The sequence below is a fragment of the Culicoides brevitarsis genome, chromosome 2 (genome assembly GCF_036172545.1).
Source record: "Culicoides brevitarsis isolate CSIRO-B50_1 chromosome 2, AGI_CSIRO_Cbre_v1, whole genome shotgun sequence".
Taxonomy (NCBI): Eukaryota; Metazoa; Arthropoda; class Insecta; order Diptera; family Ceratopogonidae; genus Culicoides; species Culicoides brevitarsis.
This window is the reverse complement of record NC_087086.1, coordinates 20,761,680-20,780,031: the sequence shown is the minus strand read 5'-3', so window position 1 is coordinate 20,780,031 and position 18,352 is coordinate 20,761,680. Positions and strand designations below refer to the sequence as shown.

Genomic DNA, 18,352 nt, shown 5'->3' with positions numbered 1-18,352 from the left:
TCAAAAAAAGTTTAAATAAAAGTTAAATGTTTTTTTGCATACAATATTCTAGTATAAATTTTTTGAAAAAAAAAGTCCAAAAATAAATAGTTCTAATAATTTCATATTAGGTAAATGACAAAGGAAAAAAAAATAAATTTAATTTTTTTTTTACTCTTACTGAAAGTAAAATTGAAAAACCAAAGTAAAATGAAGTTTTTTAAACCCTGCTTTTTTCTTTGTTGCAGAAACGAGTGATTCCTGGGAGAACACGTAGCACTGAAAAAAACACACACGAAAATATATCACAAACAAGGTAAAGATGCATTCGATGGGTATTCACTCGGCACTGGCCATTAAACGACAACGACGACGCAAAGAAGATGCCAAGAAATCGAGGGAGCGCCGATACAGCATACAAAGTTCCGAAAGTGGGGACACCTTACACTCGCCCAGAAGTTCAACCAGGCGAAAATATCGGCAGCAACATGCAAAACACCAACCCACATATTCCGACACAAAGGTACCGACCGGAAAAAGTTTCTCCTTTGTCAAAACCCTTAACTCATATTTCTCCATTTACCGAAATACAGGTAGTTACTTCAATAGGAATGCTTCACATAGGCGTGGTGTTTTTAGTTTTTGGTGTATTTCTTGTGGGAGCTGGACTCATTCCTGACGATGCGACGGCAGTCTCTGCATGGAGTATCTTCCGTAAGTCCTTTGTTGTTCATAATCACTTTTATATCCAGTAATAAATAACAAAACTTTTTTTTGCCGTCAATTACAGAGAAAGACTCTTGGTGGAACGAGCTTGTGTGTACCGGTTTGTTCGCCATGGGCTTAGGAATATTCTTAATTGTATTAAATGGCATAATAAGTAAAAAAGAAGAGGAAGACTTGGAAAGCTATGTAGCGAGACAGTTGACACGCAGTCGCTCAGGTAAAAACTGACATTTTTGTTCATCATTACCTTTACGCCTTTACCTAATTTCGAAGAAAAAGTTCAAGTTTACGTAGTTTATTAATTATTGAGGTCACGTGGTTTGAATTTTTTAGGTTTAAAAAATTAATTTAAAAAAATCTGGTTTCAAAAATTCTTAGGTCACGTTAAATCATGTCACTTTTCCGGAAATTTTTTAAACAAGTTTTTATATCCAAAATATAAATATGATAAAACCACGTGGTTTAAACGTTTAAGTAATTATCTAAATGTGATACCATTGTTTTCCGAACGACAACTATAATTATTTTTACAAAAACCTCGTTTTAGGACATCGATTGGAACGTGATGTCGAGACAGGTGGACTACAAACGCGTCATTATCGGAAGGCAAAGGAGACCGAAAGGGGAGGCAGCAGCGCTAATCGATCTAGCGAAAATTTATCTCAAAGTAATTACAATATAACGCCAACCACTAGCGAAATGGTGACGCCAAGCACACCTGGAGGTACGTGATTTATTTCGCATTCTTCACATTTCAATCAATTGTGTCAAACCACTTCTATCTATACTTATAATTATATTATTGAACACTACTTTCTCTACTGCTCTATCAAATTGTTTCGTTGTTCGTATGAAATAACGAGAGTTTTTATGAACGCTTTTTTTCTTTCATCCTTTCTTTTTCTTATTACGTTGGCAAAAACAGTAGCATTAACCGCTTTTTTTTTAATGATAAATGACATTTTGTAGAGTATAATGGTTTTCTTTTATCAGTTCGATAATTACTATTCAATGTTGTTGAGTAATTGGTGGAGTTTTTTGAAATACAAAAGTAATTGGTTGGTTCAAAAGGTCGTAAGGGTGAAACACAAACCGATAATAAACTACCTATTCATATTATTACATTGTTTTGCTTCATTTCGCTTTTGTTTCAACTAACACACGTTTTTTCTATTACATTTTTTTCTTACACTACTTTTTAACGAAATTTTTCACCATTATTCATTTTTTTCCTTATACTTGTTCCGAAAAATGTTTTATTTATAATTTTTTATAAACAACAAAAAATTAACATTTTTTTGTAGGATATATAACTGCTGGTGCACCATATTATAAAAAGCATAACAGTCATATAGTTGCCCTATAATGTACGTAAACAACAAACCTAAACATCAACAAAGAAACGCTATATTGGCCTAACATTCGCCTCTAGTACTGTCTGGTTTTTTCCTCCAGGCTTCCTACAAAAATCATCTTTTCATTTGTTTTATTCTTTTTTTTTTGTGAATTCAATAGCAAGTGAGAGATTTGTCTTAGAAGGCTTTCTCTCGCATGACATTGAAAGGTTTTAAAAAAAAATGTTTCAAAAATCTATTGATGTTGTGGATACTATTCTAAACTTACCTGATGCTTTTCCGACCGCTTTTCACATAGTTGCACTCATAATCCTCTTTTGACGATTAAATTCTGTAAAAAGTTACCCATCATCAGCTTACAATTAAAATCGCTATCAATTTTATATCAAGCAAAGCACACTTTTTATAACTATTTGTTTTTTTTTCTATTTTATTATTATTTTAATGCAACAACTTTATATATTTTTATTTATTCAGTCGTCAAAATGTTTCGTCTTTTTTTCTTTTTAATTCGCATGCATTTGAACAATTTTGCTTCGCCTTCAAACTTTCATGGCATTTTTAATAAACTTTTCAGAATATGGCGCATCCGGAGAAATGTTGCTTGAAAAAATTTTAGAAGAGGAAGTTGTCTACAACGATGAGCTCCAGAGTCATCTTCAATCACCAATGACCTCAGATAATGATAAACGGATGCTGCTTCCACCGAATGGACACTCCGTTCACGTAACTCACATATAAACTCTTAATGATATTTTTTTAAAAAATAAAATTTCCGAGATAAATAAATGAAAATGCTAGGACTGCTTGCTCTTGGAAAACATGACTTGTATTAAAAAATAAAATAATATTAAATGAAAAGTAAAATATTAACAAAAGCAGAGATAATCAATAAAATGTCGAAAAATTCATTTAAAAAAAACTCATAATAAACAAAATATTATTCAATGCATTTAAAAATTTTTTCCAAATTTTTATTACAAAGTTAAATTAAAAATACCTATAATAAAATAGAATAAAAGGGTTTGAAAATAGGAAAACTAATAATAACACAAAATAAACGGAAAACTAGTTTGCACAAATCTCATAAAAAATATCATTCGTCATATAAACGTAAAATTTTTATTAATAAAATATCCATAAAGCAGCAAGCATGAATGTTGTGAATGTGATCAAGTCAGATAACGATCAATTAAGAAATATTGTGGAAAAAATTGATGGATATTAACGAATATTAAAGTTATCCTCTCTGCTCTTTTAATTACTATTACTAAAATATTTAAAATGAAAATCACAAAAGGTTTCCAGTTAGTTGATTTTTTAGGGTAATCCACTGCCGCGCTGCTTTACAAACTATATTTATTGAGAGGATAGAGCTTTCATCAAGCATCTATAGTTGATTTAAATATTTTATATCTTTTTTTTTTTACCAGGGTGATGTTTTCTCCGTTTTTTTACTTAAGACTTTTTCAAAAATTTGTGTATGCAAAGTAAATAGATCTCATAAAGTAGCTTTTAAGCATTCTTAAGACATTTGAAACCTTAATAAGGCATATGTGGCAAATTCAGTGTATCTTCAATAGTGTTTAAAAGTCTTAGTTATTCATAAAAACCAAAATTATAACCATCATCTTGTACTGAGTGTCATATAAATTATTAATATGGTAATATAAATTTGTAAGGGCTGAAGTCAAATTTAAAAATTTGTTTGTAGGATCATTGAATCATAATCCGCAAATCTTTAATTTCCATTTTACTTTCAATAATAATGCCTTTCCTACAGTTTTTTCATTCATATATGTAGATTTTGCGTTTTTATCATATTGTTCTTATAACAAATCTAGCGGATTGTCAGTAACGGATGGTAATAATTTTTGAGACATTTCTTTTTGATCCAATTTCAAGGGTTGTAAAATGAATGAACTGCATCAACTTTTTCACTTATCGATTTTTTTATTTCCCGCACATATTTTCCTACGCGGACTAGAATTTTTACAATTTTCAGTTTCACGTAAACTATTTGTTACCAATCAAGTAACAAATCATTGCCCGTATCATTTAAAGATTCAAGAAATTTTCTGCTTGATCATTCTGTATAAAGCTTTGAGATTCCAATATTTTTAAGAATATTTGTTGCTTCTCTATAAGTTCAGCAGAACCTTCCAGCATATTATAAAATAAATAAATAAGTTATGAATCAACGCCGATATTTGATTTATATTCTCCGATTTGTGACATGTGCCTTTTAAATGACTTAAAAAGGCTTTGAAACAACTCTATTTGAGCTCCATTGCATACACAAATTTATATGAAAAAAACTAAGTTGAAAATCGGAGAAAACTTCACCCAGGTCATTTTTTGATTTGGAAAAAATAAGGAAAAATATCAAATCTTTCATAAAAGTATTTTATATGAATAACTTGCCTTTATGCTTAAACATAATATTAAATTATATCGAAAAAGAAAATGTTTAAATGGAAAAAGCTCGATTTATGAATTCATCAAATAAATTTTGTCGTAAATAATTAATTATAGAACAAATAAAAAAAAGTTTTAGTAAAAATTATATTCGTTAATGAAAAAAATGAATGTTATTGATGTAAATAAGATTGTCATCTATTTGTTACTTATTATCATCATCAACAATAAATGTATGTATATTGCGAAATAATTTATCTCCGACCAATTATATATATCAACAAAAATATTCAATTTTTTTTCAAGATGTTTGATGTGTAGAAAAATTAAAATTTATATTAAGTGACAAACACAAATTTAGTTTCTTTTATATATTATATATGAATATTGTAATGCACAACAAAATTAAATGTTATATGAGAAAGAGAAAACGAACGAGGATTTTCTATAAAACTTTTTATATACTCAACTTTTGCATCTTATTAAAGTTAAATAAAACTGTAGGAGTTACAATGCTTATAAATTATAGCAAAAAATAAAACTTACAAGCTGTATTATTAAATATTAAATTAAAAAAAAATATATTAAATAAAAGACACAAAGAAAAATAAGACACACATAAAATTTAACATTTAAGCCTGTGAATGCTGTTCATTTTAAGACTTTAATAAACAATTTTTAAATACTTCTTTAAGCTAACATTTAAGATTAATGAATTAAAATAAATAAAATCTAAATATATGATGTAACAATTGTTTTACTTACCCAAAATTAAAAAAAAAAATCAAGAAGCAATTATGATTTTGATAATCAATTTTATTTCTCACTTATATAGGTATTTATTTGCAAATTTATATTTTCCTTCATTTTTTCTTGTTGATTATTTCCTTTTTCTAACTTTTTTTTTATTTATTATCATTATTTTTATAATTAATAATATGTTTATGAGGTTTAATATTTTGCTGACGACTATTTTCATTTTATTTTATAATATATGTATAACAAATAACATATGAAATAAATTATTTTTTATTTCTTAATTCTTGTAATATATATTTTGTTTTAATTTTATATCATACCTTATACACTCAGGTGGTAGCTAAGCATTCTAATTATTTTTAAGTTTATTTTTTTTATTACTTAATAGAATAATAATTATCATTAGAGGTTGTTAAGTCTAGTTAAGAAATCGGAGAGTAATCTTTGTGTTTTACTATTTGCAACATGAATTTGATTGTTTTTGAATTTTCTTTTTATTAAATTTAATTTTTAATTCATCTTAAAAATGAGTTTTCGATGATAAAAATGAGTATTTAAACGTACCTAATTATTGTTAAATGCCAATTAGAAATGCTAAATTATTTTTTTTATTTGAATAAAATCAACGAAAATTAATTTGGAAGATCGTCCGTAATTTATGTTTTTTTTTTATTAAAATCGAATTTAATTGATGTCGTTATATTTTTTTTTTGCTTTTTAATCACCTTATGAAGATTATCTTACTAAAAAAATATTAAGGATAGAACTCCTTTTCTAATTAAAAATTCTCTTATATTGGAATTGTGCTTGGTGGTTGTTTTGTTTCAAACTCGAGATTCTTTGATAATATAATCTTATTTTTCAGTTTTGGTAAATTTTTAAAATTTATCATTTAGTTTTTGGTAGAAGACAATTACTTTAATATTTATTTTGTCTGCAATTTTGCAGTTCGATTTGGGGAAAACTTTTTTTGGGGTAAAAGACGTTTCTTTCAATTTTGCTTACTAAATTTTGAACTGGAGTGACCGTTTGTGCGTTGTAGCTTTTTACTACCTTTTTTTGTTTGACAAAATATTTTATTTATTTATTTTTTTAATACTTACCCCGGTCACCAGTTTTCCAAAAATTCTATCTACGTTGAAAAGTGTTTGTGATGTAAAAAGGGGAAAAAAAAGTTTCACTCCGTTTAGAATTATATGGCTGTCGTCCTGTCTCTACAACAATGTTTTCATTTGCTAGTGTGTGTGTTGTTGGTTTATATAAAAGGTTCATTTATAATAAAAACGATAGAGTTGCGTGTTCAAACACCAAATTTCGATTCGTTCGTTGCCATTACAACTAAATTCGCTACTTTTTCAGCATCAAAGGCAATCCTGTTTTTGTTTTAGTTTTTGACACTAATATCGTAGCGGTAGATGTAACTGGTGGCGGCGGCTTGTGTTGCGGTGATTGTTGTCGTTTGTTCCCATTATTTTGACTGCTTCCTTTGATGGCGGATTTGAGTTTGTTGTCACAACCAGTGTATGCTGCTGTTGCGTGAATGTTAATTATGTTATTGTTATTGTTACTGCTGCTGCTGCCACCAACACCGCCGCCGCTGTTCGTGTTTCCTTTGACGTCTCAAGTGTTTCTTTGTTGTTGCATGATTTTGTCCATTTCTTTTTGTACATTATTCAGTTCACCGACATGCATCGAAAATTGAGACACTAAATTCGACAATTGTTTCATCTAAAAGACAAAGAGTTTATAGTTTTATGCTGTTTTTCCGAAAAATTTGCAAATCACTCACCACCGGATCGTTATTTTTATCCTTTAAACTTTTGTTAGCTGCCTGCAGTTCTTTTTCTTGTGCCATTAGTTCTTTCTCAAGATCCTCAATTCGGTTCTTTAGCAAACCGATTTCCCTTCTCAACTCTTCGGACACAATGCCATCGGGTACGACTCCAGTTCCACCGGTTTTTGCATTTTCAAGCTCCTGATAACGTAATTTTAGTCTTTGATTTTCTTCTTTATACAGCTGCAGTTGACGTTTCCATTCATCTACATTGGCTGTTGACTCCTATTATAATTATTTTCATGTTGATTAGTAATAAATCCAATAATTTTCTCAATGGATTCAACCCCCGAAAAAATTACTCTAAAGAAAAACTCACCTGTAACGCACTCGTCAATCTCATATTATTACTTTTTAACGTTGCTAACTCGATTTCCCACTTTTTCGCGTTAGCGGAGCTAAAAATGATGATAAATTCCATTGAAAAACTTTTAATAAAAAATAAATATGCAAAAATTTACCTTTGAGCTAATGCTAGTTTGAGCCTTTCATTTTCGTACTTGAGTTGGTCGGCGGACGACATGTCTGTTGATGAATTGGCGGATAGGGACCCGTGCTCGCCACTTTTTAACACGTTGCTAATGGTGCTTGTGTGGGATGGGCTTTCGAGTTGTTTCATCTAAAAAAAAAAAAAAAATAAAATTTTTAATTTTCTAAAAAAAATATCTAAAATTTTAACTCACATTTGGTGGTGGTTCAACAGTTGAACTGTCGTAGTCATTTTGCGATACAGATGACCTTCCTGTAACTGGCGAAGCATTGGCTGATGTCACGGGTGTGATTGCTAAAACAAAAGAAATTTATGTAAAAATTGTATTTTTTAAAATGAATTTCGCAAAACTTACCACTCGGTGGTCCTTTAGCTAGAGCATTTTTGGTTGCTTCTTTGACCTCCTGGAACTTTTCAATAAATTTTCCTAATTCGGCCTCTGATGCAAATCCTACGAAAAAATAAAGCGTTAAATAATTTGTTATTTTATGCATAAACAAAGTTACCTAAGCCATAAACTGTATTGGCACGAACGTCACTCCACTGTCCAAACTTTTGTGATGTTTGTGTAAAAGTCATGTTTGGGGTGATTGTTGAATTTATTACGGCCTACATTTCCGAGGTTAATTTAATTTAAAATTAGAATCGTGAACAAACAACGAGATGGATTGCGACAAAAAAAATCGATTCGCTTACCTTGCTCCCCTCGACACTGATAATTCGGTACAAATTTCTGGACGAATCGTAGAAGAAACTCACTGAAATGGCTTTCGTGCTCGCCGTTATCCATGTCCTCTTCGTTTTGGGATCAATGTGAAAAACATGAGCTTGGCACGTAAAAATTGGTTGCTCCCTGTATGGCACATGACGCACAATCGTACATGAAAATTGAGGAAAAATTAGTATTTTTCTCTATGAAAAGCTGCAAGTAATTTGGGCAATTACGCCTCGCCACATGTCCCGCAACTCGCGAACTCGTGAAATTTATCGATCGAAGGTTATTTCAATTAAAAATACTCTCGAATGCGAATTTTTTCCACTCACACCAAAATACTTTATTTTAGGGCGGTACAAAAGCTTGAGAGTTTTGTGTGGGTTTTTGCACGCAGCAGGCCTTTTATGGTCCGGTCTCGTAGTGCCCGATGTGGCGAATGCTGTAACGCACAGATTGAGAGCCTTACCCCATCGTTTTTCTATCAAAAGTCATCCAAATTTAACGATTTATTGCACTCAAGTACTTTTTCATTAATTAATAAAAATCGCACTTGCTAATTCGACATCAATGTCAGACGACCCAGCGCACAATTGGAAATTCATGACTGACCCAAGGCACAATTTTGCAGAAATTTTACACTTTTGCACTGGGACTTGTATCTGTCACGAGACGAATGAAAGTGATAAAATTGAATTAGTGAAAAGGTAAATTTTGTTATCATTTTTATTCGTCCCGAAATTTTAAGCGGCGCCTTATTTTCCCAGTGCATAATTGGACCCATGTCGTATTTGAAATTTAATAAAAAATCGCATTGGGCTTGTATTGACCCAGTGCAAATTTGGTTAAAACACAGTTGTGTACTGGGACAAAATTTCATATTTTGAAATCATTGTGCGAAAAAAAATTATTTTTTTGTGAAATCAGCCAAATTTTAGAGTGCTAAGAGCTGAAAATGTGTTTAAAAATGTCGAACGATGGCCGTGCCTTGCATTAGACGCAGAGTGAGGTAGAAATTTCGTGAAGGAGTGGCAGAAAAATCACATCAAAGATAGATACTGTGTGGAGTTGGGCCTCTCAAGGCCTCCGATTTGCAGCTAGTAATAGAATGGATCCATCGTTTCTGGAACGACCTCCATCGCCCGCCCGCTTGAGTCACACGTCGGAGAAGCATCCGCGTGTTACGCTGGCGGAGCTGAATGTGTTGCGACGTCATCGTGAGCTATGCGACGTCGTCCTCAATGTTGGTGGTCGCAAAATTTTCGCACATCGCGTAATCCTATCCGCCTGCAGCCCCTATTTTCGGGCAATGTTCACGGGCGAACTCGAGGAATCGCGCCAAACGGAGGTCACAATTCGCGACATCGACGAAAATGCGATGGAATTGCTCATTGACTTTTGCTACACCTCGCATATCGTTGTCGAGGAATCGAATGTGCAGACATTGTTGCCAGCTGCTTGCTTATTGCAGTTGGCGGAAATCCAGGAAATTTGCTGTGAGTTCCTCAAACGACAACTAGATCCCACAAATTGTTTGGGCATTCGAGCTTTCGCCGATACGCATTCGTGTCGCGAACTTTTGCGAATTGCGGACAAATTTACGCAGCAAAATTTCCAAGAAGTCATGGAAAGCGAGGAATTCCTTTTGTTGCCCGTCAGTCAATTGGTCGACATCATTTGCAGCGACGAGCTGAATGTCCGTTCCGAGGAGCAAGTTTTCAACGCAGTCATGGCTTGGCTCAAATTCAACGTGTCCGAGAGACGACAATACCTGGCGCAAGTGTTGCAACATGTCCGTATGCCGTTACTCAGCCCCAAGTTCCTTGTGGGAACTGTCGGAAGTGATTTACTGGTGCGCTCTGACGAGGCTTGTCGTGATCTCGTTGACGAGGCCAAAAATTACTTGTTGCTGCCCCAAGAGCGTCCATTGATGCAGGGACCTCGTACACGTCCCCGCAAACCCACAAGACGTGGCGAAGTCTTATTTGCTGTCGGGGGATGGTGCAGCGGCGATGCTATCGCTTCCGTCGAAAGATTCGATCCACAAACAGCCGACTGGAAAATGGTTGCTCCCATGTCAAAACGTCGTTGTGGCGTCGGTGTCGCAGTTCTCAATGAACTTTTGTACGCTGTTGGCGGTCACGATGGCCAAAGTTACTTGAACAGCATCGAACGTTACGATCCACAAACGAATCAGTGGTCCTGCGATGTAGCACCCACAAGTAGTTGCCGCACTTCCGTCGGTGTCGCAGTTTTAGATGGCTTCCTTTATGCCGTAGGCGGACAAGACGGCGTTCAATGTCTCAACCATGTCGAACGATACGATCCGAAGGAGAACAAATGGTCAAAAGTGGCGCCCATGACAACTCGCCGTCTTGGAGTCGCAGTAGCTGTGCTCGGTGGCTTTTTGTACGCCATTGGTGGTTCCGATGGACAAAGCCCCCTCAATACCGTCGAACGATACGATCCACGCCAAAACAAATGGGTTGCCGTTTCACCCATGAGCACGCGACGAAAACATCTCGGATGTGCGGTTTACAATAATTTCATCTATGCCGTGGGTGGGCGCGACGATTGCATGGAATTGTCGTCCGCTGAACGTTACAATCCGCACACAAATTCCTGGAGTCCAATTGTGGCGATGACAAGTCGACGTTCGGGTGTTGGTCTCGCCGTCGTCAATGGCCAGTTGTACGCTGTGGGTGGCTTCGATGGCACTGCCTACTTGAAAACTATCGAAGTCTACGACCCCGAAACTAATCAATGGCGCTTATGTGGTTGCATGAATTATCGTCGTTTGGGCGGAGGTGTCGGCGTTATGCGAGCCCCACAAACGGAAAATTACATGTGGATCCGCAAGGATTCCGTAGTTTAAGGTTACATAAGAATCTTTCGGATTTTTATTAGATTTTAACGAAAAAAAAAATGATAACTGATACATATATAAAGGATTATTATTATTAATGCTGAAAAAAAAAGAGATAATATTATCGTTCGTTAATATTGATGAAAAAATATTACAAAAAAAGTCTAGTTTAAAAACCCCTTTTTTATTGAATAAACGAGAGCATTCCCCCCCATGAAACATCTTCCTTGTCCCCTTTTTGCAATTTGTTCTCTCGAATTTACGTTAAAAAGTGCTTTTGAAATAATTTACAAAACATAAATACATGCATAGCTATTATATTTATTTATTATTATAAGATTTGTGTAAATTTAAAGTTAGAATTTAATGAATAAAATAATCTGCACTGAATTATAAAAATAAAAATTTTTTTTTTTTTTTATTTTATCTAAAGCGACCATTTAAATTGGGTAATATTTTTGATTTTTCGTCACATTAATTTTTTATAAAAAAATAATAAAATAAAAATAAAATCGGTCAAAATTGATTTTTCAAAAATTCGATTCATATTTTTTTAGGGAATTGCTTTAATGTTTTTAACAACTTTTGGTTTTTTAATTAAAAACTTTTAAAAGTGTAATAAAAAAAACAATTTTAATTTCTTCTCCTGAATTTCATTGTTAAGGCCGCTCCAAACGAAAATCAAAAATAAAGTCCGATGCCCCATTTTAAAAGTCAAAAATCCAATGGGGCAAAATAAAAAAAAGTTAAAAATTTCATCAAAATTGATCGTTTTTTGTTGTATTTTCATAATTTTCAAGACATTTTCAAAAAAATTTATAAAAAATTTTCAATTATTTTAATTTTTTTTTTGAAAATCATTTTTTAACTTGAATTTTCTTCTCTAAAAAATTTTTTCATAAAATCACTGAATTTTTTTTTTTCAAATATTTTTGACAGATATTTTTTAAGAAATTTTAATTTTTAAATTTTAAACTTAAAATGATCTTTAATCAATTTTTAATTTGAAAGTTTCAAAGAAGATAATTTAAAAAACAACAAAAAAGTTGATCAACGATCAAAAATTGCTAAAATTTTGTCATTTTGTATGAAAATAAGTATTTCAATTTTTTTTTTTATTTTGCCCCCCCCCCATTTTATTTTAAAAAATTTTGGACTTTATTTTTGATTTTCATTTGGAGCCTAACATATTTTTTAAAAAATAAAATAAATTCAGTCGCCTTATTTTGAATTTTTTCTATTAAATGAAACAAAATTTGTTCTTTTAACTATGTAATATTATTTTTTGTTTATTTATAGTTTTCATGAACTTTTTACATAAATTTAATTTAAGCGAAAAGAAAATCAGGATCTCTCAAAGTGTTTAATTTTTTGTAATAATTTTGTTTAGCAAAACCAAAATATCTTCTAAGTTTCCGTAATTTGACCCACTTCCATGTCATCACACAATATCAAAGTAATATTGCTGAAGCTCTTTTGGTTTTTGCCCTACAAGTTTTTTGGACCGGTTTCCTTAGGTGGTGGGACCAATTTCGGCCAGTCAACAAATTCAATGCCATTTTTGATAATTCCATATCCCGTGACACCAACCATCGAGCCCCAGAAGAGAAGAAAGAGCAAATTTTCCGTGTTATATTCGTGTGGCAAGACAGACGAAGCAAAGAACATGGCAACAGCAACGAGCAAAACTGCTGGGAAAGTTCCGTATTTCCAGCCTTTCTGCGAGACAAGAGGCGATGGCGTCGTCAAACCTTCTCCTTCACCAACTACATAGTGTCCCAAAAAGAGATCAAAACTATCTTGCCGAAAACCATCGATAAAATTATTTTTGTAGTAGCGCGTCATGGAGTTCAAACCGTCTCGCAAGGCACCCAAAATCGTTCGCTTCCCTGTGCGAGTGAAATCCGTCTTTAAAGCTCCCGTGCCGGAATATTGCGTGGAAATTAAGTCAGCATTGTCCGCCCACACGTTGCGGAAAAGGTTCTCAAACGTAAAAGTATTCTCGATTCGTTGTCCCATCACGAGAATGCCCAGTTTCGTCAAGGTATTTTGCAGGGAACGTCTTGCGAGCATGCTTTGTACGACATTTGTTCGATCCAAGCAATCGATGCAATTGGTTCGAAAGACGCCAGTTTGCGATGACAGAACGACAGAGTCTTTGCGAATGTGAAAAACGCCAAATTGGTCTTGCTCGTGCGCCAGACGATCGATAAGAATGTTCAAACGATCCCAACGCATCTTACGACACTCGGTGTGAAAGTCAAATGCCTCATATCGCACATTCTGCTCATTCGTGGTCTCTGCCACAATAGACCGATATGCTTTTTCGAGAGCTTCTTCGCTGCCACGATGATCAATCAAGTTGACAAGCACTTGTTTGCCATAAAGGGACACTTGCTGGTTAAAATGTCGCTGACATGCCGTCTGATGATCCTTCGAATAGTCAATTTTCGGCTTTGGTTTGTATTTCAAGTTGGGGTCTTGACGCCAAAACAAGGGAATGCTACCACGCGTTTGTACAAACGACACTCGATCTCCGTCATATTCAACAATTTGCTCGGTCTCCACGTAATTCGAGACGTGTCCTTCGTTGTCAATGCCACGCGAAAAAAGTCTAGGGCCAGCTCTTTCAATGGAACGTCGCGAAATTAAAATCCAACTAAAATAGTGTCCATTAACATTCACCTGATGAATACTGACAAAGCCCAGAATGAGCGGCAAGCAATATTGTCGTAATTCGCTCCGCAAAAAACTCTTTAGCAGATGTCGGTTGAACACGAATCGCTCGTCAGCTCTTTCGGCAAGTCCCAGTTCCTTAAACTCCTTCGATGTCGAGTTCGCATGCAAACGTTGTTGTGTGTGTGACAGGTCGTATGTGTAGGAAAAGTAAAAACTGGGAGTGTCTAAGACGTGGCGCACCATATCCAAGTACGTGTCATTTTGCGCTTTTTGTGCCTCATTCAAGTGTGTCAGGGAGTTGTGGTACGCAACGAGATCGAAACCAGCCAAACGCCATACCACCTCTTGATTTACGTAGCCGACGAAGACACGATGCGTCGCAACAACCAAATATTGGCCGCCCGTTACACGAATCACGCCTAAAATTCCACAAACTTTTCGCAATGTCTGACTCGTGCCTGGCGGCACAATTTGCATTGCTGTCTTTCCCTGCATCAAGGACACATCATGTGATATCCGATCGATAACGAGCACCTCGGACTTTCCATTCGGCTCCACGTAGAATTTGTCGGGCGTTGTATAACTAAAGAACGAAGAAAGAAAAAACAATCAGATTAATTTAATTATCGACCCTGTTTAGCATCAATTAAAATGCAATGAGAAAAATTCAAGAACACATCATCAATATCGAGTCAGTCGAGATAAATACTTACAAATTCATGTCGTCATGGATGAACGCCATTGCTTACGAGTTAAATTAAGGACAAGTACGACAAAGAAACAGTTTTCAAGACAAATAATCACAGATTAGGCTTTTTACTTGATTAAATCTCGTATTTTCTAATTTCTAACTTATTGATCAACACTTTTGTCCGACAGACAACTTGACACATTGACAGGGGTGTAGTAGTTGCGTGTTTTAATTGGCAAATGAGGGCCATTGTAATGGAAAATTGTTTCGAAAATGTAAAGCAAAGAGCGATTAACGATGTTTTTTTGTAAAAGCATTTTTTAAGCTGATTCAAAGAAAATGTTCTGCAGAACTTTCTGAACTACACATTTTTAAATTTTTCTTTGAAGAAAGTTTTTCCAAAAATGTTCTTTTAAGTTTTTTTTTAAATGTTGACAATAATGTCAATAAAAAAATATTTTAAAATAGTCTTTCAAATAACTGTTGTCAAATTTATCGTGAGGTTTTTCTAAAGTTCCATAATGTCTTTCATTCCAAATACTTTGTCATTTTTTAAATGATGTCATTGAATTAATGATGTCTATCCTGCATTCCGTGAAGTCTTTCGACCATTCCTGATCATATATCATATATTTATCATAATGACTAAACATTCTTCACGTTTATTTTTGTTCTTTAATGTTGGCCATTATTTTCCATCAAAATGTGCTCCAAAGGTACCTTTAATTTTCTAAACCTCCTCTTTTTATTTCCGACACAACTACTGCTATGTTCTTCTTGCGATATCATCTTACACTTGACCAAGATACTTTTTCCTCTTTGTCCGAAAGAATTCTTGTAGCTGCAACGTTTTAAACTTTTGAAAAGATCAATCTTTTGAAAAAGATTGTTTTTTAAATTTCAAATAATAAAACTTATTAATTCAGTAAAAAATAAAATTATTATTAGTTATAAAAGGTTATTTTGTTAGAATTAAGTCTAAGTAGGCCATTGAAAAAAATCAAACATTTTGAATCAAAATTATTGAACTTTTTTATTATTTTCTGGCAACCTCAACCATTTTCGAAAACTTTGGACATCTGGTTGGCCTACACTTGCAATGTTTTTGTTATTCCATAATTTCAACGATGGAATCTGATGCTGCTTTGGTCCCGGAAGACTCTACATACGTGTCTTCTGTGCTTCAAAATCAACAAAACATTCAGAAGATCGAGCTAGACGATCTAATCGACTTGGAAAAAGACTTGTCAATTGGTGAAAAGGTAAAAAATAACTTTACAAAACTCTTTAAGATAAGATAAAAAAAAAATATTTTTCAGATTGGAGTAATTTTTCTCCTTTACGGAAGTGATCAAGAGCTTGTAAATGCTGCCATTCAACATATTTTATACATTTTGCGGAATCCTTTGAGCGAATCCACATTCATTTATCAATGGGCAAAAGGAAGGGACACCTGGCAAGAGCCCCTTGTCGAAAGTTTGTGCATCACACAATCCTATCACATCACGGAAAAATTAAATCTGCACATGAAACTACTCGAAGAAGTATACATGCCTTATAGATGTGGCGTGGCTTTGTCCATTAACCAAGTTGTCAAATCGCTCTTTTTGATGGCTGAACGTTTGTTAATCAAAGACACGGAAATGTTGATCCAATACATGGCCGACAAGGGCACAACGAATTTTAGTGATCACAATTACATCGAATTGCATTTACTTGACTGGATCAGAAGAAAAATCATCGAGGTCCATGAATCGGTAAAAGTTGATGTGTTGTATGAGTTTTTGAAGCAGTGCGAATTACATGACGCTCTAGAGCCGCTAGAGTCCTTTAGGACAAAAGTCATTAGTGTCGAAAAGAAAAGTGCATTATCGAGCCATAACAGTTCAGATTGCTACAAAATTCGTCGAGAAAAATGCGGCTATGTGCTGATAATCAATCAAAAAACTTTTACGAAACCAGATCCCGCTCAAATTCCACCAGGTGTGGAAATCGAAGAATGTTTGAGTGACAGAAATGGAACAGATGCCGATTGTGTCGCTCTTGAACGTGCATTTTCCGTACGTGGTTACAAAATTGTTCGACGAGATAATTTGACGCATATTCAGCTGCAAAAGGCTCTCCATGACATCGTACAGGCGAGTACCATTTACGACAGTTTGGTGGTTTGCATTTTGAGTCACGGCAACAAAGGGGTCGTTTTTGGATCGGATTACATTCCAGTCAATATCACGACAATTCAGGAAATTTTGTCGACGCAGCAACTCTTGAACAAACCCAAAGTTCTCATCATCCAAGCATGCCAAGGACGAAAGAAAAATGTGACAATCACCTCGGAGCGAACTCGCAGTGATTTGGAGACTGATGATGCGTCGCATCAAGCACCGGTATCGGCGCCAAAATATGCCGACTTGCTGACAGCGATGTCGACGATTGAGGGTTTCGTCTCGATACGAGATAGAAAACGGGGAACGTGGTACATTCAAGAAGTCTGCAAGTCAATTGAAGAGCGGGGTGATGAAGAGCATATTTTGGATTTGCTAACAAATGTTAATAATAAAGTCGCACAAAAACGACATTTAGCCGACGAAGAGGAATTGTGCATGTTGCCAGAGTTCAGTGTAAGACTTTTGAAAAAAATGTATCTTCCTAAGAAGATATGCGAAGGAGTTCAGCAATAGAAGTTTGTTTACATTCGAGTCATTTTACAGAAAAAGTGTCCTTAAACTTTTTAAAAATTAGTTTATAAGGATAGGTAGAAAGGATATAGAATATTGAGCAGTAAAAAGTTTTTAAAAATGTTTTTTAAAATTTTGCAAATTTTTTGTACATTATTAACGAAATTGTAAATTAAAAAAATGATTATAATTAACTTTTTAAGTAATTCAAAAGAGCTTTTATATTAAATATTAAACTTTTACATTAAATATAAAAATTAACTCTATTGTTTTAAAACAATTTCATAACGAAAAACATTCAAACCTTTTATAAAACTTCAAAAAATTTGAAAAATTTTAAATTAGGTACAATTTTTTATAAACTTTTTGTATGAAATTTTGTCAAAAACTTTGGAGTTTCTATAAATTTGAATAATTTTATTTTATTCTAGAAGGGAGGATATGAAAAACATTTTTTTTACTTGCCTAATTTTGAATTTTAGGAAAAATTTTAAAATCATAAAATTAAATATTTAATCATAAAATTAAATATTTTTTACAAAGAATTCGAAAAGCTTGAAAATAAGGACTTTTGAACAAATTTAAACAGAAAACTTTATTTTTTGTGAAAAATTTGTCAAAAGTTTACTAAAACTTATTTTTTTAAAACTTTTTATAATCGATACTTCGTATTCTTTCCTACAAATTAAAAGATTTAACATTAAAAAAAAGAAAAATATGTATTTGATTATTGTATCACCCTCATGTAAAAGTGTCCTTAACATATAAAATTTTTACCAGATTATATATTTTTATACAAATTTATGAATAAATAATAAAAACGAATTCTATCTATAAAATGTATTTCTAACTTCATTTTCTTACAAGGATTTAAAATGTCAAGGATATTGACGTCAAAGATTGGAGCTCATTACTGCAACATTTTAAATATTTATAGATGGATGTTCTTTGTGAATGTTTTGCAACTGTTTTTTGTGTGTTACATGACGTATGTTTTTAATTATTCAGATCAGGTTTATTGTACGTTTGGCATGCACCTGTTGGCTTGTCCTTTGGACCACTCAAAAATAATTGCTAGTTTCTTGTGTAAGGAGATTTTTCTGAGTATTTAATATTTAATGGATGAGAGATAGGGGAATTTTTGAGAAATAAAAGAAAATTAAAT

The 18,352-nt window shown here is 33.4% G+C and overlaps 5 protein-coding genes across 5 annotated transcripts; 3 read left to right on the top strand and 2 right to left on the bottom strand.

The window, feature by feature from the left end:
- The first annotated feature begins 236 nt into the window (after positions 1–236).
- LOC134831953 (uncharacterized) lies at positions 237–2,801 on the top strand. The gene is made up of 5 exons (XM_063845800.1): positions 237–502; positions 573–693; positions 770–922; positions 1,253–1,429; positions 2,638–2,801. The coding sequence occupies exons 1-5, from the start codon at positions 302–304 to the stop codon at positions 2,799–2,801; spliced, it is 816 nt and encodes a 271-aa protein (XP_063701870.1). The 5' UTR covers positions 237–301.
- Positions 2,802–6,757: 3,956 nt separating this feature from the next.
- Positions 6,758–8,820, bottom strand: LOC134830021 (homer protein homolog 2). Its single transcript, XM_063843367.1, has 9 exons — positions 8,743–8,820; positions 8,258–8,414; positions 8,068–8,170; positions 7,917–8,012; positions 7,755–7,855; positions 7,533–7,690; positions 7,391–7,469; positions 7,027–7,296; positions 6,758–6,965 (listed from the first exon to the last, which is right to left on the bottom strand). Exons 1-9 carry the CDS (start codon positions 8,766–8,768, stop codon positions 6,858–6,860), a joined length of 1,098 nt encoding a protein of 365 aa, XP_063699437.1. The 5' UTR covers positions 8,769–8,820; the 3' UTR covers positions 6,758–6,857.
- A 326-nt stretch (positions 8,821–9,146) lies between these two features.
- Positions 9,147–11,523, top strand: LOC134830196 (kelch-like protein diablo). Its single transcript, XM_063843599.1, has one exon. The coding sequence runs from the start codon at positions 9,382–9,384 to the stop codon at positions 11,146–11,148; it is 1,767 nt and encodes a 588-aa protein (XP_063699669.1). The 5' UTR covers positions 9,147–9,381; the 3' UTR covers positions 11,149–11,523.
- An 890-nt stretch (positions 11,524–12,413) lies between these two features.
- On the bottom strand, positions 12,414–14,696 carry LOC134831823 (phosphatidylinositol-3-phosphatase SAC1). Its single transcript, XM_063845645.1, has 2 exons — positions 14,532–14,696; positions 12,414–14,401 (listed from the first exon to the last, which is right to left on the bottom strand). Exons 1-2 carry the CDS (start codon positions 14,558–14,560, stop codon positions 12,628–12,630), a joined length of 1,803 nt encoding a protein of 600 aa, XP_063701715.1. The 5' UTR covers positions 14,561–14,696; the 3' UTR covers positions 12,414–12,627.
- Positions 14,697–15,633: 937 nt separating this feature from the next.
- Positions 15,634–17,700, top strand: LOC134830149 (caspase-8). The gene is made up of 2 exons (XM_063843539.1): positions 15,634–15,771; positions 15,829–17,700. Exons 1-2 carry the CDS (start codon positions 15,637–15,639, stop codon positions 17,188–17,190), a joined length of 1,497 nt encoding a protein of 498 aa, XP_063699609.1. The 5' UTR covers positions 15,634–15,636; the 3' UTR covers positions 17,191–17,700.
- The last annotated feature ends 652 nt before the right edge of the window (positions 17,701–18,352 follow it).

Excerpts from the sequence above, each read along its gene's own strand:
- LOC134831823 (XM_063845645.1), bottom strand. The coding sequence starts at position 14,560 with ATGGCGTTCATCCATGACGACATGAATTT. Across the intron at positions 14,402-14,531 it reads ATCCATGACGACATGAATTT|TTATACAACGCCCGACAAAT; the intron begins GTAAGTATTTAT and ends TTCGTTCTTTAG.
- LOC134830149 (XM_063843539.1), top strand. The coding sequence starts at position 15,637 with ATGGAATCTGATGCTGCTTTGGTCCCGGAAGACTCTACATACGTGTCT. Across the intron at positions 15,772-15,828 it reads ACTTGTCAATTGGTGAAAAG|ATTGGAGTAATTTTTCTCCT; the intron begins GTAAAAAATAAC and ends AATATTTTTCAG.
- LOC134830196 (XM_063843599.1), top strand. The coding sequence starts at position 9,382 with ATGGATCCATCGTTTCTGGAACGACCTCCATCGCCCGCCCGCTTGAGT.
- LOC134831953 (XM_063845800.1), top strand. The coding sequence starts at position 302 with ATGCATTCGATGGGTATTCACTCGGCACTGGCCATTAAACGACAACGA. Across the intron at positions 694-769 it reads CTCTGCATGGAGTATCTTCC|AGAAAGACTCTTGGTGGAAC; the intron begins GTAAGTCCTTTG and ends CGTCAATTACAG. Across the intron at positions 923-1,252 it reads GTTGACACGCAGTCGCTCAG|GACATCGATTGGAACGTGAT; the intron begins GTAAAAACTGAC and ends ACCTCGTTTTAG.
- LOC134830021 (XM_063843367.1), bottom strand. The coding sequence starts at position 8,768 with ATGACTTTTGATAGAAAAACGATGGG. Across the intron at positions 8,171-8,257 it reads TCAGTGTCGAGGGGAGCAAG|GCCGTAATAAATTCAACAAT; the intron begins GTAAGCGAATCG and ends TCGGAAATGTAG. Across the intron at positions 7,470-7,532 it reads AAACTAGCATTAGCTCAAAG|CTCCGCTAACGCGAAAAAGT; the intron begins GTAAATTTTTGC and ends CATCATTTTTAG.